This window comes from Capra hircus, chromosome 22 (genome assembly GCF_001704415.2).
Source record: "Capra hircus breed San Clemente chromosome 22, ASM170441v1, whole genome shotgun sequence".
Lineage (NCBI taxonomy): Eukaryota > Metazoa > Chordata > Mammalia > Artiodactyla > Bovidae > Capra > Capra hircus.
In genome coordinates, this window is record NC_030829.1 from 12222470 (window position 1) to 12241853 (window position 19384).

The 19384-nt window shown below is 41.4% G+C and overlaps 1 protein-coding gene across 1 annotated transcript in view; it reads left to right on the forward strand.

The window, feature by feature from the left end:
- Positions 10273-19384, forward strand: part of WDR48 (WD repeat domain 48) — a 47026-nt gene continuing 37914 nt past the window's right edge. The window contains exon 1 of the mRNA XM_005695555.3: positions 10273-10353. Within this exon, the coding sequence (XP_005695612.1) occupies positions 10306-10353 (48 nt within the window). The 5' untranslated portion in view covers positions 10273-10305. The remainder of the gene's footprint in view (positions 10354-19384) is intronic.

Here is a 19384-nt window from a genome sequence, read left to right on the forward strand (position 1 = left end):
GAACTCCGGGAGATGGTGATGGACAGGGAGGCCTGATGTGCTGTGATTCATGGGGTCGCAAAGACTCACACACAACTGAGCGACTGAACTGAACTAAACTGAATATAGAAGGGGAGAAAGGGGGTAGGGAAAGTTGGCCAGGAATTGGTAAATGTCAAAGTTGGGTGGTGGGTCACAAGAGTTCATTAACAAAGGCTTTCCTAAGGAAGTTCCTCAGAGAAGGCAATGGCAACCCACTCCAGTACTCTTGCCTGGAAAATCCCATGGATGGAGAAGCCTGGTAGGCTGCAGTCCATGGGGTCGCGAAAAGTTGGACACAACTGAGCAACTTCACTTTCACTTTTCACTTTCAAGCATTGGAGAAGGAAATGGCAACCCACTCCAGCATTCTTGCCTGGAGAATCCCAGGGACGGGGGAGCCTGGTGGGCTGCCGTCTATGGGGTTGCACAGAGTTGGACATGACTAAAGCAACTTAGCAGCAGCAGCAAGTAAGTTCCTTGGGCTTTCCAGGTGGTGCTAGTGATAAGGAATCCACCTGCCAATGCAAGAGATGCAGGTTGGATCCCTGGGTCAGGAAGAGCCCCTGGAGTAGGAAGTGGCAACCCTTCCTACTCCTGTATTCTTGCTTGGAAAATTCCATGGATATGGGAGCTCGGAGGGCTACCATCCATGGGGCTGCAAAGAGTCAGACATAACTGAGCAACTGAGTACATACACTGAAGGAAGCTCCCTAACTGACTTTAATAGGCAGCCCATGTTGAAAACTGCTATTATAAGCCTTACTTATTTTTCTGTCTACTCAACTGCCAAGACTGAAAGAGGTTTGTTAAGGGCTCTGTTCCCATGGCTATTATATTTCTATCAGTTTCTCCTTGTATTTTATGCAATGCTTCATTTATATAATTTAGTGTTTTATTAGTTGTCTCAGTAAGGTTTATGAACCTTAGGAAAGGTTCCTTTTCCTTGGGAAAAAAATGCTCATGGCAAAAGTAAAGGAAAAAAACTCAAGCAGTATAAAAAGGTATATATAATAAAAACTAGATTTCTCTTTCATCTCAGATTCCCAACTTTCAGTCCCTCTCTAGAGTGTCAGACACAATTATTAGTCTCCTCTGTCTCTATCAAGGAATAGTCAATATATATGTGAACACACATATGTATACATGTACACATACTTGGACTTCCCTGGTGGCTCAGACAGTAAAGCATCTGTCTACAATGCGGGAGACCTGGGTTTGATCCCTGGGTTGGGAAGATCCCCTGAAGAAGGAAATGGCAATCCCCTCCAGGACTATTGCCTGGAAAATCCCATGGACAGAGGAGCCTAGTAGACTACAGTCCATGGGGTCGCAAAGAGTCAGACACGACTGAGTGACTTTTTTACCACCACTGAGTGACTATTTTACCACTCTGTAAATTACAGATAACTGATAACAACGCAAAATAACTCCTGCCTATAGACACGCAAGTCAATTCTGTCAGGTGCACGGACAACCCCCCTACACACACACCTGTTGAAAACCAGTTTATCCCGCATTTGCACATCCATTTCAACCTTCCTTTATTGCATATGAATCTTTGCTTCTTGACTTCTCCTTTGAACCAGTTATGACATCTGCCTAGCTCTCCTCTGTACAAAGTCTTTCCCTGTCCCTATTTCTTGTTTGCAGGAAAAATGCTTCAGTCTCCAAGCCTTCCAGTTCCAAAAAGCTGGCTCAAGCAGTTAATGATTTGGAAAAGAGAGTCACAGGACTTCTGGTTCCTTCAAAGAAATATAGATAACAATCTGATCCATATCTTTGAGCTGTTCTGCAGAAACTAAGACCCTCACCCAGATGAGGATGGGGACTACATACTGATCACAAGCACTAGAACTCAGACTGACTGGAACCAGAATACTGAGATTCCTGAAACATCATCCTGTTACCTTGCCACCAACCAGTCAAAAGAAGGTCCACGATCTAATCAGACATCTCACCACCCTCTCCTCTAACAGTGTCTTTTAAACCTCTTGCCTGGAAGTCATTGGGAAGTTCAGGTCTTTCGAGTGCAAGCAGCCCATTCATCTTGCTTGGCCGTTGCAATAAACCTTTCTCTGCTCTGAAAATCAACTTTTTGGTTTGTTTGACCTCAATATGTGCTAGACACATGAACTTAAGTTCAGACAAGAGTGCCTTCATTTTGAGCAAAATTTAATCTTCAGCATTTGTTAATTTCACGTCTGTATGAGAGTCATGGTTTTCCTCCCTTTTTTTTTTTTGAGAATTACCCTCTAACAGTGTTTCGCAAATAGGCTGAACATACAACTCTGGAATTTGAGGAAAACCCAACTATATTTTTGTCTCTCATTGTCCAGTGTGTGTAACTGTCTGGATGCATCAACTCATTTAACCTGTCCCAGTCATCTGCTTCAACAATATTCTTTTACTTGTATTTTTATGTTAAATGTAATTACATTTGTAAGATGAATTTCTAGAAGAAAAACTGCAAAGTCACTCTCCAAAGAGATTAAACCAATTTACCCTCCCACAGAAGAGTATATAAAATGATGGGTTTTCCACATTCTCTAAACACAGTACATTATCAAACTTTTAGATCTTTTCCAGTCTGGTAGGTGAAAAATGTAATCTTACTTAAATATGTATGTCCGTCATTGTGAATGAGATTAAACACATTTTCATACAATGTAAGCCGTTAATTTTCTTTTTCTGTAAGCCGCCTATCTATGCCCTTTGCTCATTTTTCCCATTGCGTATTGATATTGTTCGTATTAACTTGTAAGCTTGGTGTTTTAAGGAAATTGGTCCTTTGTCATGTGTGTTGCATTGCGGTGCTGGGGTACTATGAAGAGATGGAGCAAAACAAGCATACTACAAATCAGTGGATTGAGAATACAGCTACATCTAGAAAGGCTGCAAATCTCATATCTCCTCCAGCCCTCCAGAAGTGACTGAGCTGTTACCTTCTCATTCACAACCGCTCAGCAATGAAGATCTAATTGAAGTGCAAGAAAAAAGGTGCACTGAAAAGTTACCATGGAAACTGCCCCTCCCACGGCATTTACCATTCAAAGGCTTCTGCAGGCATTCATGTACAACAAATTAGCAAAGAAAGATTTCCAGACTCAAGACCCTAATTTTGAATGCAGTTTAAAGGTGTTTGGAGGCACAAAGAATACCTGTGGTTTCTATAGGGAGATTACCAGGAAAAGAATTGTCTTGGGTTCAGCTTCTGTGGACTATAATTTGTTGAGACATTAGAGGGTACTTTGTTTTTGCTGCAATTTTCCCTCCTTCCCCCACCTTCTGCTGATGGTTGCCGGTTCATAGTGCTTGCTGATCTCAGGAATGGTTTATAATACCAGGCCTGAAGTTTAACAATTACCTCTTGTCTTGCCTTTAGTGAAAGCCCAAGCTCACTGAAGAGGTTAAGCTGTGAATCCAGGTGGGAAATGGTGTGCAGAGGAAAAATCCACACTCTCTGTGGGGCAGAGAAGGCAATGAAAGCTGGAAGAGAGGTTGCCCAAGGAGTAAAGACCTGTGCATTCATGCTCAGGCACTTCAGTCATGCCCGACTCCTTGCAACCCTATGGACTGTAGCCCGCCAGGCTCCTCTCGTCCATGGGATTCTCCAGGCAAGAGTACTGGAGTGGGTTGCTGTGTCCCGCTCCAGGGGATCTTCCCAACCCAGGAATCAAACCACGTCTCCTGCATCTCCTGCATTGTGGGTGGCCTATTTACCACTGAGCCACCTGGGAAGCCCTGAAGACCTGTGACCAACGTTGAAAGTATCCTGGTTGGTGTGAGATTCTGGTCAATGATGGCTGGGTATCTTGGGTGGATAAGGCCCTGGGCACTGGGATTTCTAGCTATAACAAAAAAACCTATTTAGTCCCAATGCAGGAAAAGAACAGAGGCCTGGACACTTTCAAAGGACACTGGGCATTTCAGCTCTAATCATTGCGGCCTGAGGATTGTTGGTGCCTCCCCATATATGACTCCTGGTCATTTGTAAGTGACCTAATGCTGGATCAGGGAGGCAGGGGAGGCTTAACAAGGACTGAGGTTGATTTTTTTTCTGTCATTTTGGCCGTCTGGGACCTCAGAACTATAAATAATTTCAATAATCTAATTTTATACACTTATATATCAGAATTTTGGAGTAAGATTCACATCCACTGTACTTTTTTGGACTAGGATTTTAAGAAGCCTTAGCCAGTTTAGTTCCTGTACAAAAATCCCACCACAAAAAAAGCATATTTGTGATGTAGTTTAAATTATTTTGTTCACTTAAGAAATACATAAAACTGCATAAATTTTGCTTTATTTCCTTTTATTCTAACAATAAATTATGTTTTTTTATGGGCGTGAACAGGCTTTCTGAAAATGTACTTTGATTATGACATTTTATCAGTAGGAAATGTGTATCATGGATTTTAAGGTCTGACTTGTCACATTAAAGCCAGTGAGATTTAAAATCAGGGATGGCCTGGATGGTTCTCTGCTGCCCTCCAGTGGGAAAGCCAGACGAGGTCAAACATTTTTGGAAAGAAGAGATTGGTTTCTATTTCTAATATTGGCATGTAAAAATATAGACAGAAAAAGGAAGAAGAAAGCTAAAAGATACTTTTTTCCTAGTGTGTTTAGAAATAAATTAATGTTGAATAATGAGCTACTTTAGTACCATGGCTTCTAAGACTAATTAAAACAGGATTTGCTGACAATCTACAATCTAAACTAACCTACAACTTTTGACATAAACCTACAACTTCTGACATAACTACTGTAAACATTCTGAGTCTCTATGTTTACTTATATAATATCGTTTCACTTATGGATATTTGTTTAATTATGACCTTGTAGTCTATCATGACACCCTATTTCTTTAGGAAAGCATTCTTTTAAAGAATCATTAAACAATTATAAGGAAATAATGAAACTTCTCACTTTCTCCATGAATCTGGTTGATATAATGACAGGCTTACATTAAAAAGTTTATTAGGTACTTCTGCATTAACTGCATGCGGGTTGAAGTTCTAGTCTTTTTAAAATTCATCTTTAAAATATCCACATTAATGCAATAAGCACTAGCAGACAATCTTAGCTGCAAACCAAGGCACTCATGATTGTGTATCTTTAAACAAGTTTTCAAAACACATTAATTCCTCTAAAACAATTAAAACAAAAAACAAGAAAACATTCATGTTTGTCTCCTGATGATGGTAAGAAGTCTAGGGTATGGTTTGAAGACATACCTGGTCACCTTCACTTCCTTCAGTAAACGGATTATGGAGCCAGAAAACAGGCATTTAAGCATGTGGACAAATATGCAAAAAGGCCTTATCATTTCATGAATCTTTTTCCAGGCTGTTGAAAATAAAGTAGATAAGAACAAAAGATTATAGTTCAAGCTTGTTTGAAAATTTTAAAAAGTGATAGAGCCTACATTACATAAAAATCTATCCTAGGAAATTACAGCACTTTGGTAATGTTATTATAACACTTTGGCATAGTTTCCTGAGCAAGGTGATGATTAAAAATAATACCTAAAGTATACTGAATATTTCCTACCTACCAGGTACTGTGTAAAGATTATTTCATAAGAACTATATGAAATAGTACTGTTGTTATTCCACTTAACAGATTTTTTAAAAACTGAAGATGTAAGAAGTTAATTAACTTGCTCAAGTAACGACAGAGGGAAGGGTCACCCTCCAGAGCAAGATTTAACAACTGTGGTTTATTTGGAAATAGAAGCCTTCTAGAACTCTTTTACTCTTTTTTAATGGATTGTATTTTAATTTAATACACAGGTAGATTTTTTTTCAGGATGTTAAAGTTTTCATGTTGTCTGGGAGTTTAAACAGGGGTCTCAAAATCTAAGAACAGTAATAGTAGGTGTCAAGGCTTCTTACATTTTGTATAAAGGTGCCAATCTCCCTATGTATAAAATTCTGAGATTGATAAGGGAATTCTGCCATGATAAGCCTCCTGAGAGTTATACAAGAGAAGACAAAGAATTAAATGGAGAGTGATAAAGCTCATGGTGAATATATCTTTGTAAAGTTGTGAAAGTTCTGTGACACTTCCCCTCCTCATGGAGAAGGGAGAGTAATTAGTTATCTATTGCTGCATAACAAATTATCCCACAACAACAAATATTTATTATCTCACAGAGTTTCTGTAGCGGGAAGAACTTGGGCGTTTAGCTGAATAGTGCTGGCTCAGAATTTCTCATCAAGTTGCAGTCAAGATGTCATCTGATTAATCAAGCTGAGTTCCCATGCACACACTCTTGCTACAAGATGTCTAGAAAAACTGAGTAACTGTCTTTCTCACTTTCTGTAAGCAGTGCTCACTACCACCAAGACACACAGTGGGGAATTCCTCAGACACAGAACGAAAACTCAAATGATGGACAGCAGAAAATAGAGCCACAAAACTATCAAATGTAAAGTCATCACTTTGGCTGCCCTACACCAAATAACCATTGCTTTCAATGATTATACTTCAAAAAGGTTGCTATTTAAAATATTGCAACTATTCTTTACACAGTCAAGGGTGCACTCACTCTGTCACTCTTCAAAAGAGTCAACCCAATGTTTCATCAGTTACGACATCCACTTCTAAGTCTAGAACCTCTAGTTGCTATCTATTCCTCTACACTTTACTAAATAATGAAGTTTACCAACGATATCACACCTCATATATAATAATGAAGTAAAGGGTAAAGAAATAAAAGTTAAAACACATAACAGTATACATCAAGGACTTCTCCTGTAGTCCAAAGGTTAAGACTCTACCTTCCAATGCAGGGAACACGGATTCCATCCCTGATCAGGGGACTAAGATCCTACCTGCAGCAGAATCCAGCCAAAAATAAATTTTATTAAAAAAGTATACATCATACACCAAGAAAGGAAATGAAAGATAACTGCTCTTCCCCTGACTATGAGAACTTCATTTTTCTTTATGACTTTCTTTTTCCACCAGCCATTCTACTTTTCCTTTACCTTCAACCAATACGTTGATTTCTAAGAGATCTGAGTCTTTGATGGACCTATCTGTTTTATACCAGCAAACCTATTTTTGCTTCATGATCAAGATTAATTACTGCCACCAAAACCCTAAACTTGTTCTTCTCCTTCTCTTGCCTATTCAGTGACACAAGACATGCAAAATGATTAGGTGGCTGTCCCAGCTCCAAATCAGTGGAACCATTGTTCAGTCTTGTTGGAAAAGGTCCTTTCTTTGGTTAAAAAAAAAACAAACAAAAAAACCCTAAACCAGCTTATACCCTCAGAGAATGGCAGTTAAAAAAAAATTGTAATTGGGGTCCATTAGGTGTAACATCTCTTTGTTCTTAAACCCACTAATTTTGCCTTTGGAAATGTAGTGGTTTTAAAACATATCCACAGACTCCTTGACATTTCTTCCATCTAAAAAAGGAGTCTCCAAGAAGCTCAAATCAGTGCTCATGACACCCTAGAGGAGTAGGATGGGGTAGGAGGTGGGAGAAAGGTTCAGGAGAGAGGGGACATATTTATACCTATGGCTGATCCATGTTGAGGTGTGGCAGAAACAAACATAATATTGTAGAACAATTATCCTTCAATTTAAAATAAATGAATTAAATTAAAAAAATTTTTTTAGATATAAGCAGCCTTAGCAACTAAGTTCTATGAACCAAATGTGGTTTGAAGTCACTATAGTGGAATCAGGACTTCCACTGTTAGTTTAGAAAAGGCATTACAGTTCCTACCTGGATTTCTCTCTCTTGGGATGCTTGCCCTTGGAATCCAGCTACTATGTTGTGAGAAACCAAACAGCACTATGGAAAGGCCATGAGTAGGTGTTCTGGCCACAGATTTCAGCATCAGTCACCAGACATGGAGTGGGCCTTTAGATGATTCCAGCTCCCAACTTATTGCTGCCCCAACTGGCATCAAGTAGAGAATGGAACACAGATAAGCTGTCTCCACTGAGCTCAACAAAAGTTACAAATCACAAATCTGTAAGCAAAGTAAATTTGAAGATGTTTTAAACAACTAAGTTTTAGGGTAGATATACAGAAATAGATAACAAGAACAAGAAAAAAGAGTACCAAACATTGGACACTAGTTCAAAGCATAAACTTCATCCTATAACACAGCATCAGAAAGGGTTGCTTCCCAGAAAGCACCATAACTAGGTCTTCAGTAAGACAAGCATATTTAAACTTAAAGTAAGTGTATTTCAGAAAGGACAAACAAGTATTGCTTCCTCAATGGTGGGGAGGGCCAATGAAATCCACTTGCCTCCAAGTGGTTGACTGGTCTTCCTGGAGCATGAGGTCTATCACCACCTCAGGACTGGTCTCTGCTGCTAGCAAACTGAACATTCAGCAGTGGCTGGGTGATCCCATGCATAGCTCTAACCTTGTCATCACTGCCATTTCATTCATGAGTAGCACTGAACAACCACTGAGCCTGGAAAAGGAGGCTAAGTTTCATCCACAAAGTGGTTCATTTCATCCAGATGATTCTTTACATTCATTCTATAAAGTCCATCACCATATTCCTTCCCAAGTCTTCCTTGTTATCAGTTCTCCAATCATGCTCTTTTCAAGTCCTTGACCAACTAACTGGCCAAATAATTAGCCTTGTACAATGACTTATTACCTAAGACTTAAGAGTGAGTGTCAGAATCCCCTCAGGTCAAATCTTCAGTCAGAAAGGTCTAACTGTCCCAGAATAAGAGATGCTTTACACCAGATACTAGTGTGAGGCCCAGTTGCTTCAGGATTTGGAACTTTATTGTCACTGTAAACAATTTTAAATAGTGTATTTCTTTGCCTTCTTATGACAATTTCTCTCTTGTTTTTCAGCCTCCTGGCTTGCAGAATCTTAGTTCCCCACCAGGGATCAAACCTTGGCCTCAGCAGTGAAAGCCCTGAGTCCCAACCATTGGACCAGATTGAGGCCTACCTGCCCCAAGGCCTGCACCACAGAAGCAGAGCCCAGAGCCAAGGTCACCGCAGAAGCTGACCGAGCCCTTTGTAACTACTGCCAAAAGCTCCTGATAATCACTAACAAGCTTCCTGACTCCCAATTAGGCAAAGATGCCCATTCAAGTAAATATCCTATAGTGCCCCAACCACCCACCTAATAACTCCAACCATCCAGCAGGACTTTTGTCTTGAGAGTATAAAAATTGGCTATTAACCCACAAAAACTGCCAGCATTCCCTGGTCTGTCAGGAGGTCAGCCCCTCTGCACTCACAGTCCCTATGTTATCTCTGTTCTTTGTTCTTAACAAATTCACTCTCTTCCTGAAATGCTCTATGTCTGGAAATTCTTTTCCAACCATTGCTCAGACTGCCTCAACAGACCACCAGGGAATTCCCTCTCTCTTATTTAATCAGGTACTTGGAGCCTCCTAAAGATGGGACGACCCTCTTTGCCAAACCTTCTACTTCACCTCCTTTCAGGGCAGTTTATAATTCTCCGTCCTTTTAGGTACTTCATGGTAAATATACCGGATCCCCTAGCTGCCAACAAACGTTTGAAACTGGTAGGTGCTACTACTGCTAAGTCACTTCAGTCGTGTCCAACTTTGAGCGACCCCACAGACGGCAGCCCACCAGGCTCCCCCGTCCCTGGGATTCTCCAGGCAAGGACACTGGCTGCTGCTGCTGCTAAGTCGCTTCAGTCGTGTCCAACTCTGTGTGACCCCAGAGACGGCAGCCCACCAGGCTCCCCCATCCCTGGGATTCTCCAGGCTAGAACACTGCAAGTGGGTTGCCATTTCCTTCTCCAATGCACGAAAGTGAAAAGTGAAAGTGAAGTTGCTCAGTCGTGTCCGACCCTCAGCGACCCCGTGGACTGCAGCGTTCCAGGCTCCTCCGTCCCTGGGATTTTCCAGGCAAGAGTACTGGAGTGGGGTGCCCTTGCCTCCTCCGTGAAAGGGGTAGAGGTGCCATCAAAGGCCCCATTTCTAGCATTAATTCTGTCAGCATTTTTCTTCTACTTGGGCCTGAGGAGGCACTGGAGAACAGTGCAAGCCGGGGTGCAGGCCCACAGAGAGCCAGTTTCGGATAGCTTCCTCAGCTCACAAAATGACTCTCTCTCCGGCAGCATTATATGCACGCAACAGTTTTTAAGTGTTTCTCTCATACCACAGGACCGCCACTGGGACACCAGCCTCAGCTACAAGCAGCCCTTGAGGTGAACACCACCAGCCAGGCCTCGGCCGAATGGGAAGAGGCGGGACATCCGCCCGGTACTTGCCACTTCCGGAAGTGACGTAGGACTGTCAACATGCAAGATGGCGGCCCATCACCGGCAGAACACGGCAGGGCGGAGGAAAGTGCAGGTAGGGAAGGCTAGCTCGTTGACCTCCCGGGCGTGGCTGGCAGCCCCGGTCCCACATCCGGCAAGCAGATGCCTCGGGCCGCGGTCGGCCAGGGTAGCGGCTTGGGGCAAGCAGGACGGGGCGCGGCTGGCGGCGAGGGGTGGGGCCGCGGCGCTAACGGCTTGAAGAAGGGGCGGGGGGCGGCCGGCTGGACCCGCGAAGGCCCAGTCCCGGGATCCTTGGACGCGCAGTTGGAAGCTCGGTGTTGTAGGTCATCCGCTGTCTCTTAGGCTAGTGCTTGCGGTGTCGGGCTGGGCTTGTTCCCCGCCCACCTGCTTCCCCCTTCCCTCGTCTGTCTCCCAAGCCCTGTGCCCAGCGGCGTCGGAGCGGAGGCCTCGGGACTGTTGCCCGCCGGACGGGCAGCTGAGTGAGTGGGCCCGTGCGGGGGCGTGGCGTGGCTGCTGAGCCCTGCCGGGTTTTTGAGGAGGTTCTGCACTTGGGAACCCCCAGCCGCCTTTTATGCGTGAGCCTTCTCCCCCGCGAGGTGGAAACGACGTGGGAGTGTGCCGGTGTTTGTGGGAGAATTGTAATTTTCATTGTTTTGGAATTTAATATTTTCACCGTTTCTTCATCTTTAGTGTGCAATGCATCCTTGAATTTTTCTCTCTCTCTAATGTATAATATTATTCAGAAGCCAAGAGTTACCTAAGCCTCCCGTGTGTGCTTTATGCCTTCATGAGTACAGTTTCGTTTTGGGTACGTTTGAGTTATTGCCACGTATTGTTTTCGACGACCTGAGGAGTAAAAGCCTTATTACAGGTGTTTACCTACAGTTCAGTCGCTCAGTCGTGTCCGACTCTTTGCGACCCCCTGAACCGCAGCATGCCAGGCCTCCCTGTCCATCACCAACTCCCGGAGTCCACCCAGACCCATGTCCATTGAGTCGGTGATGCCATCCAGCCACATCCAGCCATCTCATCCTCTGTCGTCCCCTTCTCCTCCTGCCCTCAATCTTTCCCAGCATCAGAGTCTTTTCAAATGAGTCAGCTCTTTGCATCAGGTGGCCAAAGTACTGGAGTTGCAGCTTCAAAATCACTATTACTGATTACCTGCAGTATGTTGTCTGTAATGGGGATAGTACGGTGCACTTACTCGTTAAACATTTACTGAGCCTTAGTTTGGACCCCAAAATGTGTAAAGAATTGAGAGAGTGCAGGAATAAGTAGCACCCAAGCTTTGTTTATAAAACGCAGCCGTGTATGTAGTGCTACATATAAGCCAGTGAATATTTGGTAATCTGGACAAGGGATTCCTTCATTGAGGTAAGCCCAGGAAATGGCTGTTGGCCATAAAATCTTCTGACTAGTTCACTTCTTTCTTTTATTGATCTCATTGATCAAGTACAGTGTCCTCAGCACTCATTAGATGTTTGTTGAATTGAGTGACATTAACAAGAGTCTAAAATAGCATACCCTGTAAGGTGATTTTTAAGTGCATAAGGCAGGTGATGAGAGTGTATGCTCCTGACTAAAACGTGAGCTTAATTGTAACTTAATTGTTTTCTGGTGTTTAGAAAACTTTCCTTACTGCCCTAAGGTAGGGCAGTGCCGCCCTACATTCCTTAGGGTAGTAAGGAGAGTTAATCAAGTGTCTTAGTTTCTTGGATTTAGACTTAAAAGGTAATATAAAAGTACAGGATGGGGAAAGTATAAGTTAGCTGCAGCATCTGTGGTAAAACTGAATGTGTTAATAAGCTGAATATGAGCCATGGTATGCAGAATGAGGGAGAATGATAAATTCACTCTTCACCGATCAGAGTGCAAAACTGGAACTTGGGAATCAGTACTTAGCGCTTTGTTCTTAATAGGTATAGCAGTCAGATTGGTGAAGTGACTTGAAACTGATTCCTAGGAAGAGCATTCAAAAGAACTTTCTACTATCAGTTGGCTGCTGAGAAAATTCAGTGAGTCTTGTTTGAGTCTTTCAGAATTTGTCCCTAAGGTATAGAACCAATATGAGAAGGCGCAGAGAAGGATTTTTATATAAATACAAGGGTGAACTTTCGATCATGAAAGTGTTTTTTAAACCAGTGCATGTTCGTTGCAAAACAAAAGCCACAAACAGTACAAAAGTATAAATGATTATTGTGCTCCACTCTTCACAGAAAACTGTTTTGGAGAGTGTGAGATATAATCTAGGCCCAGGGTTTTTCACTCTGAGTGCTATTGACCTCCTGGGCCAGATAATTCTTGATTGTGGGAGGGCTGTTGTTTTGCATCATCCTGCCTTCCCACTAGACACTGGCACCTTCCCAGTTGTGACAACCAAAATTGACTCTAGTCATTTTCAGATGTCCTCTGGAGGACAGAGTTGTTGGTTGAAAGTTAGTGTTCCATACTTCTTCGTAAATGTGTACTCAGCTTAGGTGATTTTTTTTTTTTCACTCTAAAATGGAGTCACGGTATTCACTGCTTTGTCTTTTGCTGTTTGTTCAAAATTTTAAATATGCATTCCCTTTATTCAGCAATTCCTTGTCTGAAAAATTGTTTTATGAAAGTACATATGCATCTATTTTTGTCATGCGAGGATGTTTGTTATGGAATGCTGTCATTGTGAAAAACAAAAATCAGAATGTCTATCAGTAGTCAATTGGCAGATAAGTTAGGTACTTTCGTATAGTAGATTACTTTGCAATTAGAAAGATAGGCTAGATTTATATTAAAGAAAAGATGTCCAGAGGTAAGAATAGGAAATCAGCATAGCATGGTCCCATTTCCACACAGGAAATAATGCATTTTCAAAGTCTGCAAGGATATTAACAGTGATTATCTCTGGGATATTAGATTATGTGATTATTGGTAAGGCAGGAAACAAGATACCTTTTACCTTAACATATGTGAACCTTTTTATTTTTTAACATTTTTGTGATATTCTTTGCTCTTAAAAAAAATAAACTTTCCATTTTGGAAAATATATATATGGCTACAGAAATATTTTTTGCCTCTTGGCTCTCTTTCTTGTACCAAGAGGCAGTAGCCCCAAGCTCCATTATCAAATAGTAGGCCAGAAAGAACCATTGAGACTTATAATATTGATAAATAACCAATAGAGAAGGGCCCAGACATACTGCTTATCAATTATAGGCATAGTGAAGAATGAGCACAAGTCCTACTCTCTTCAGCTTCTGAGGAAGCTGGAGGTGAGTATGAGGAGCAGGGGTGGATTTGTGATTGTCTGAAACATGAGCAGACAAATGTGTGAATTTAGATATATGATGGAGCTTCCAGTAATCAATGTCAAAGCAAATCTTTTCAGTCCCTAGTGTTCCCTTTAATGTTAGGATTTTCCAGCAGCATGGGTCAGTTGGTTGGCTCTCTGTCTCCATCTTCCCTTGTGGCTCTTTCCTTATTTGCTTCAGAGCTCTTGGCACGACGTTCAACAAAAGTTACCAGTATTCCTGGTATAGGAGCAGTAACCGTGCCCCAGTACTCATTGTTGGTTCAAGAATATACATACTTGGTCTTTCATAACCAGAGGAATTTTTTTTTTTTTTTGGTTGGAAATGACCCTCAATCCAATATAACCAGGTTCACATAGTAAACTTATGTGTTGACTTATGTAAATGATAACTCAAGAGGTGGTGCTAGTTTCATGGAAATCTTGAACCAGTAGGCTCTCTGTGACCCTAACCTGAGAAGTGATGTAAAATCAGCTTTAACCTTAGGCTGCCTACAGGTTGGGGTTTCCCAGGTGGCTGAGTGGTGAAGAACCCACATGCCAATGCAGAGGACGAGGGTTTGATCCCTGGGTTGGAAACATTCCCTGGACATATTCCCTTGCCATATGTCCAAGGTGAGTTACTTTTTATATAGGATAGATAATAAAAATTTCAGTGCCAGTATGACATCCAGTAGAACAGAGGTCAGTAAACTTTTTCTGTGAAGAGCCAGATATTAATATTTTAGGCTTTATAGGCCTAAAATATGAAGAAGGCAATGGCACCCCACTCCAGTACTCTTGCCTGGAAAATCCCAAGGATGGAGGAGCCTGGTGGGCTGCAGTCCATGGGGTCGCTAAGAGTTGGGCACGACTGAGCAACTTCACTTTCACTTTTATGCACTGGAGAAGGAAATGGCAACCCACTCCAGTGTTCTTGCCTGGAGGATCCCAGGGACAGGAGAGCCTGGTGGGCTGCCGTCTATGGGGTTGCACAGAGTCGGACACAACTGAAGCGACTTAGCAAGCTTAAAATATGCAGGTGTCATAACCGCTCAACTCTGCCATTATAACATGAAAACAGCAATAGAACACTACCCAAAGGAGTAGGTTTGGCTATGCTCCAAAAAAACTTTGTTTTCAAAACAGGCTTTGGCCTGGATTTGGCCCTTAGGTGGTTTTTTGCTAACCTCAGTAGGAGCGTTTTATTAACTCATGACTAGAAGTTAGGCTAGAAAATGTCCTATTTATATTTGCAAGACTGAGTTTTAGAATACTTCTTAAAATCAACACTCTTGAAACATAGATACAAGCAGAAAATTGTGGTCCACAAGATTGAACAGGAAAAACACATGTAAGAATTATTCATATTTGGCCGATTTGGGGGTCAGATTTAGCCTGAGAGCTGGAAGTAGCCTTAAGCAAAAGAGCTGTGTGGTTCCATTTATAAGGTGTTGTAGAACAGGCAAAACTAATCTCTGGTGAAAAAAGTCAGTTCTAGGTTGTCTGGGAGTTGGGTGTCGAGGTTGAGAAGAGGATGAGGGAACTTTCTAGGGTGGTGATGTATATATCTTGGTAGGGTTCTGTACTATACAGGCGTATTAATTTGTTCAGAAGTATTTTTGTATACTTCAGGTTTGTCCATTTCACTGAATGTAACTTTTACGTTCAAAAAATCCATAAATGAATAATGAACTCTGGTAGATGATACACATTTAGGAAGAATTGTTATTGATGATGTGCAACTTAATGTGAAAGCTATCGAAAAATAACGCGTCAAATGGATGGCTGGGTACGAGATAAAGCAAATATAGAAAACGTTAATTGTAAAATATGTCTGTGTTGGTATATCGATGTTTGCTGTGTCATTCCTTCAACTTTTATATATGCTCTAAATTTTTCATAATATTACGTTGAGGCGAAAATAATCTTTAAATGTCAAAAATGGTTAGATAGTGAAAAGCAGCAGAGGAGGGGACGTGAAATCTTGTTTGTGGTGGTCAGAGAAGGCCTTACTGAGCAGCTCACTTTTGTGTAAGTATCTGAAGGAAATGAGATTTGCTACCTGGGAGAAGAGCATTCCAGTGAGAGTATCAAATGCATAGGTCCTAAGGTAGGAAAGTAGCTGGCCTATATGCAGAATAATAAATTTGCCATTGTGACTGCCATGGAGGGAAAAAGGAGAAGAGGAGTTAGAGCCAAAATCAGAGAGGCGACTGCTGGCCCGGTCATGCAGAGAACTTGCAGGCCGTGGTTGGGGCTTTGACTTTTAGGTGAGGTAGGAAGCATTTGGTGGATTTATAGCAGAAGAAGTGTGTTTTCTTACGATTATCTGACTGCCGGTGAACAAGGGTAGAGCAGAGAAATCAGTAGCTGTTTAAGATATCCAGGTGCTATGTGATAGTGACTCCACCTAATATGATGAGAAGTGGTTGAATTCTGGATGACAAGACTTGCTGGCAGGATGTGAGATGAGAGAAGTTGAAGTAAGGCTGGCACTAAGGTTTCGTGCCTGAGCAGCTGGAAGAACGGAGTTGCCATTAACTTCATCAGTGAGGAAGTCACAGGAAAAGCTCCTTTGGGGATTTCTGTGATGAGCTCAATTTGAAACATGCAATGATTAAAGGTGTCTGTTAGACATGCAAGTAGAAATGAGTTAATGACACCTCAGGAAAGCCTGGGGAATAGCCCAGAGTGTCCTCTTTGTGAGCCTGAAATACTTTTAGGTCTCCTTTCTTTTCTTAAAAATACTGGGATTTAGTACTCATTCTGTAATATGTCCACATTTATTTTCATACAAAAAAAAATTGTTTAGTTACTATAGTAACAAAATCCGCTCCCCTCCCACCCCCAAATGCCCATGCTCTAATCCCTGGAATTTGGGAATATGTTATGGTTACATGATAAAAAAGGATTTTGCAAATGTAATTAAGGTTACAGACCTTAAAATAGGAGGATTATCCTGGATTATCCCAGTGGGCCCAGTCTAATCATGTGAACTCTTAAAAAGCAGAGAACTTTCTTTGCTGGAGGCAGAAGTCAGAGAGAGATGAGGTGTGAGAGGGCCCTTCTGTTGCAGGAGAGGGCACATAAAAAGCATGAGAAGGGTTACAGGCAGCCTCCAGGAGCAAGCGTGGATCCCTGGCTAAAAGCCAGCAAGGAAACAGGGCCCTCCAGCCTACATCTCCAGGGAGCTCAATTCAGCCACTGAATGAGCTTGGAAGCAGGCTTTCCTAGTGTAACCTACCTGGAGATTGCTGCTGTGGGAATACCCTGTTATTTTTCTCCCTGTCAGTCCTTTTAATTCTCTCTTCCAAATACATGCTTCCTACTGAAGGGCTGGCCTCCCATCCCTTGTAGAGTTCTTAAATCTCCTTCCTTTTTTTTTTCTTTTCTTTTTTTTAAGTCAATCAAGACAGATATATGCTCATCTTCTCTGCCTTTGCCTGTACTCTTGACTTTGCCTAAATGAAGTTTTTCTGGGACTTCATTCACTCATGTATTGCTTCTGTCTCCAGAATTTTGTACTTTTCTTTTTCTTTTACTTCCATCTCTTCTGCTTGCAAAGCTTGCCTATATCTTGAAAAGAAAAAGCCTCACTTAACTTGCTGAAACAGTCTTTCTCTCACTAGAATGTTCTTCCCCCATTAGAATGAAAGTTCCAGGAGGGCTTCTGTGCTCAGTACTGTATCCTCAGCTGCTCTATCCTAACTACTCTATCCTTTGTTTTATTTTATTTTTTGTACTCCATCCTTTAGAATAGAGCCTGGCAGCTGATGGATGCTTTAATCAGTATTTGTTGGAAGACTTGAATCCTGTTTTTCTTCTGTCTACAGCCAATATTTTTTGTCTTTAACAACAAGTTTTACATATCATTGTTTGTAGTTCTTTCTTTAATGACTACATGGAATGAATGGACCATAATTGATCTAGTCATTTCCTTATTGAAGATACTGTTTCTGTTTTGTCTACCATACTAAAATTTACTAAAAAAAAATTAATAGCAGAGTTATGAAATAGTAAAGGAAATCTTACAAAAGTAAATAAAAAGACAGATAATATAGGATGCATAAAAGATGAATGGTCAGTTTCAAAGTTCAAAACATCTGACTGATGAAGTTTAAGAAGGAGCAAAGAAAACAGCGATAGTTATTGACAAATTTATATAAGACAATTTCCTAGAGCTAAAAATGTCTAGATTGAAAGGGTTTTTCAAAATACATAGCAAAATTAATGATAAAAGGACCAAAAATTATCTTGATTAAAAAAAAAAATAATACCCCACCAAGTGAAAAGAGAGATCCTAAAATCTTGGAGTGTTCAGGTTTTGGTACCAGAGAGAATGAAAATGAGATCACCTTAAAGTTAAATGAAACAGTGGCATTGAATTTAGTGGCAGCGCTGGATGCTAGAGGAAGTTAGAGTAGCTTCAGCTTCTCTTCAGCATCAACAACTGACTTTTTCCTACATGGACTTTTTTATCCTGCCAAATCAAATGTAAAAATAAGGACCTTTTCAGACATTCAACGGCTAAGTCGCCTCCCATGTACCTTTTTCTGTGTTAGTTTCTTAAGGCCCTGGGGCTGTACTTCTGGGAAAGTGAACAAAGAAAGGAGACACTGAAATTCAGGAAACAGTCACTCTAACTCAGAAGAGCAGTAAAGGGAAGTACTGGAGGTGACAACTGTATCAGCAGACTGAGAGGGCAGCCAGGCCGGACTGAAGCGAGGCTGTGGGGAGAGGGTGGGGGGAGCCCTCTGGGAGAGAGGGTGTTAAAGGTGGGTTCTTGCTGGGTAGAACCAGCAGCTAAAGAAGATTGAAGTTAAAGCAGTGGAAACCATTGAAGGGAAGGAGGAACTCTAGGGAAAATGAAGAACTCTCTGAGGAAGGAAATGTATTTCTAATATAGTACTTGGCTAGTGAGTAGACATCAGTTACAGTCCAACAGTGTTGCACTGATTATTTATTCAACTCAAATTAGTGGTGGATCGATCTATATTGCAAGAGCAGAAGGAAGAAGTATTGGGGGAAGCTCCAGAGCTACATCCTAATCTACCATGGCTTGAGTAAATAGGCAGTGTCTAAAATGGATAAGTCAGAAAGTTGTAGGATAAGCACAGTATTTCAAGAAATGGCAGTAGCTATCTAACAGAAACAACCAAAAGTTGAAATTAATTACCTCTGAATATTAAGACTGGATGTGGGGAGTCTTACCCAAACAACAGGGAGACGGTTTTTCATTATTGTCTTTCAGTACTATTTGATTTTCTGAATACAGGCAAGAATTAGTTGGATAAGAATTGTTATACATTCAAAAAACTAAGTAATATATGCCTGTTATAAAACATTCATACTAAACTCAAAAGGCATAAGTGAATGACAGTCACAGTAGTTCCATCTCTCAGAAGTAACTACTGGTCGTTTTCTGTATGTATAGCCTTCTAAACGTGTGTGTTTGTTTATAAACATATATTGAATATTCTGCAACATTTTTACAGTAATGATTATTACGCTAATATGTTGGGCCATGCGTGTGTCGCTTAAATATATCATGGTTTTCTTTGGGTGTCATTCAGTCTAGAGTGCACCACTGTTTTTAATGATTAAATGGTGTTAACTTTTATAGATGTGTGTGCCAGAATTTATTCAACTCAGAGACTTCTAGTTCTTCACTGTTTTTAATCACACGTCTATAATAGATGCCCTTGAAGAGGTTGGCCCAGGCTTGTTGTGTTAAGAATTCCTTTCCATCTGGGATGAGGACCTGACAGCCATGGGGTTATTCTCTGACTCTTTCCCACTGGGCCAATCAGATCGTCTCCCAGAAATCTGAAAA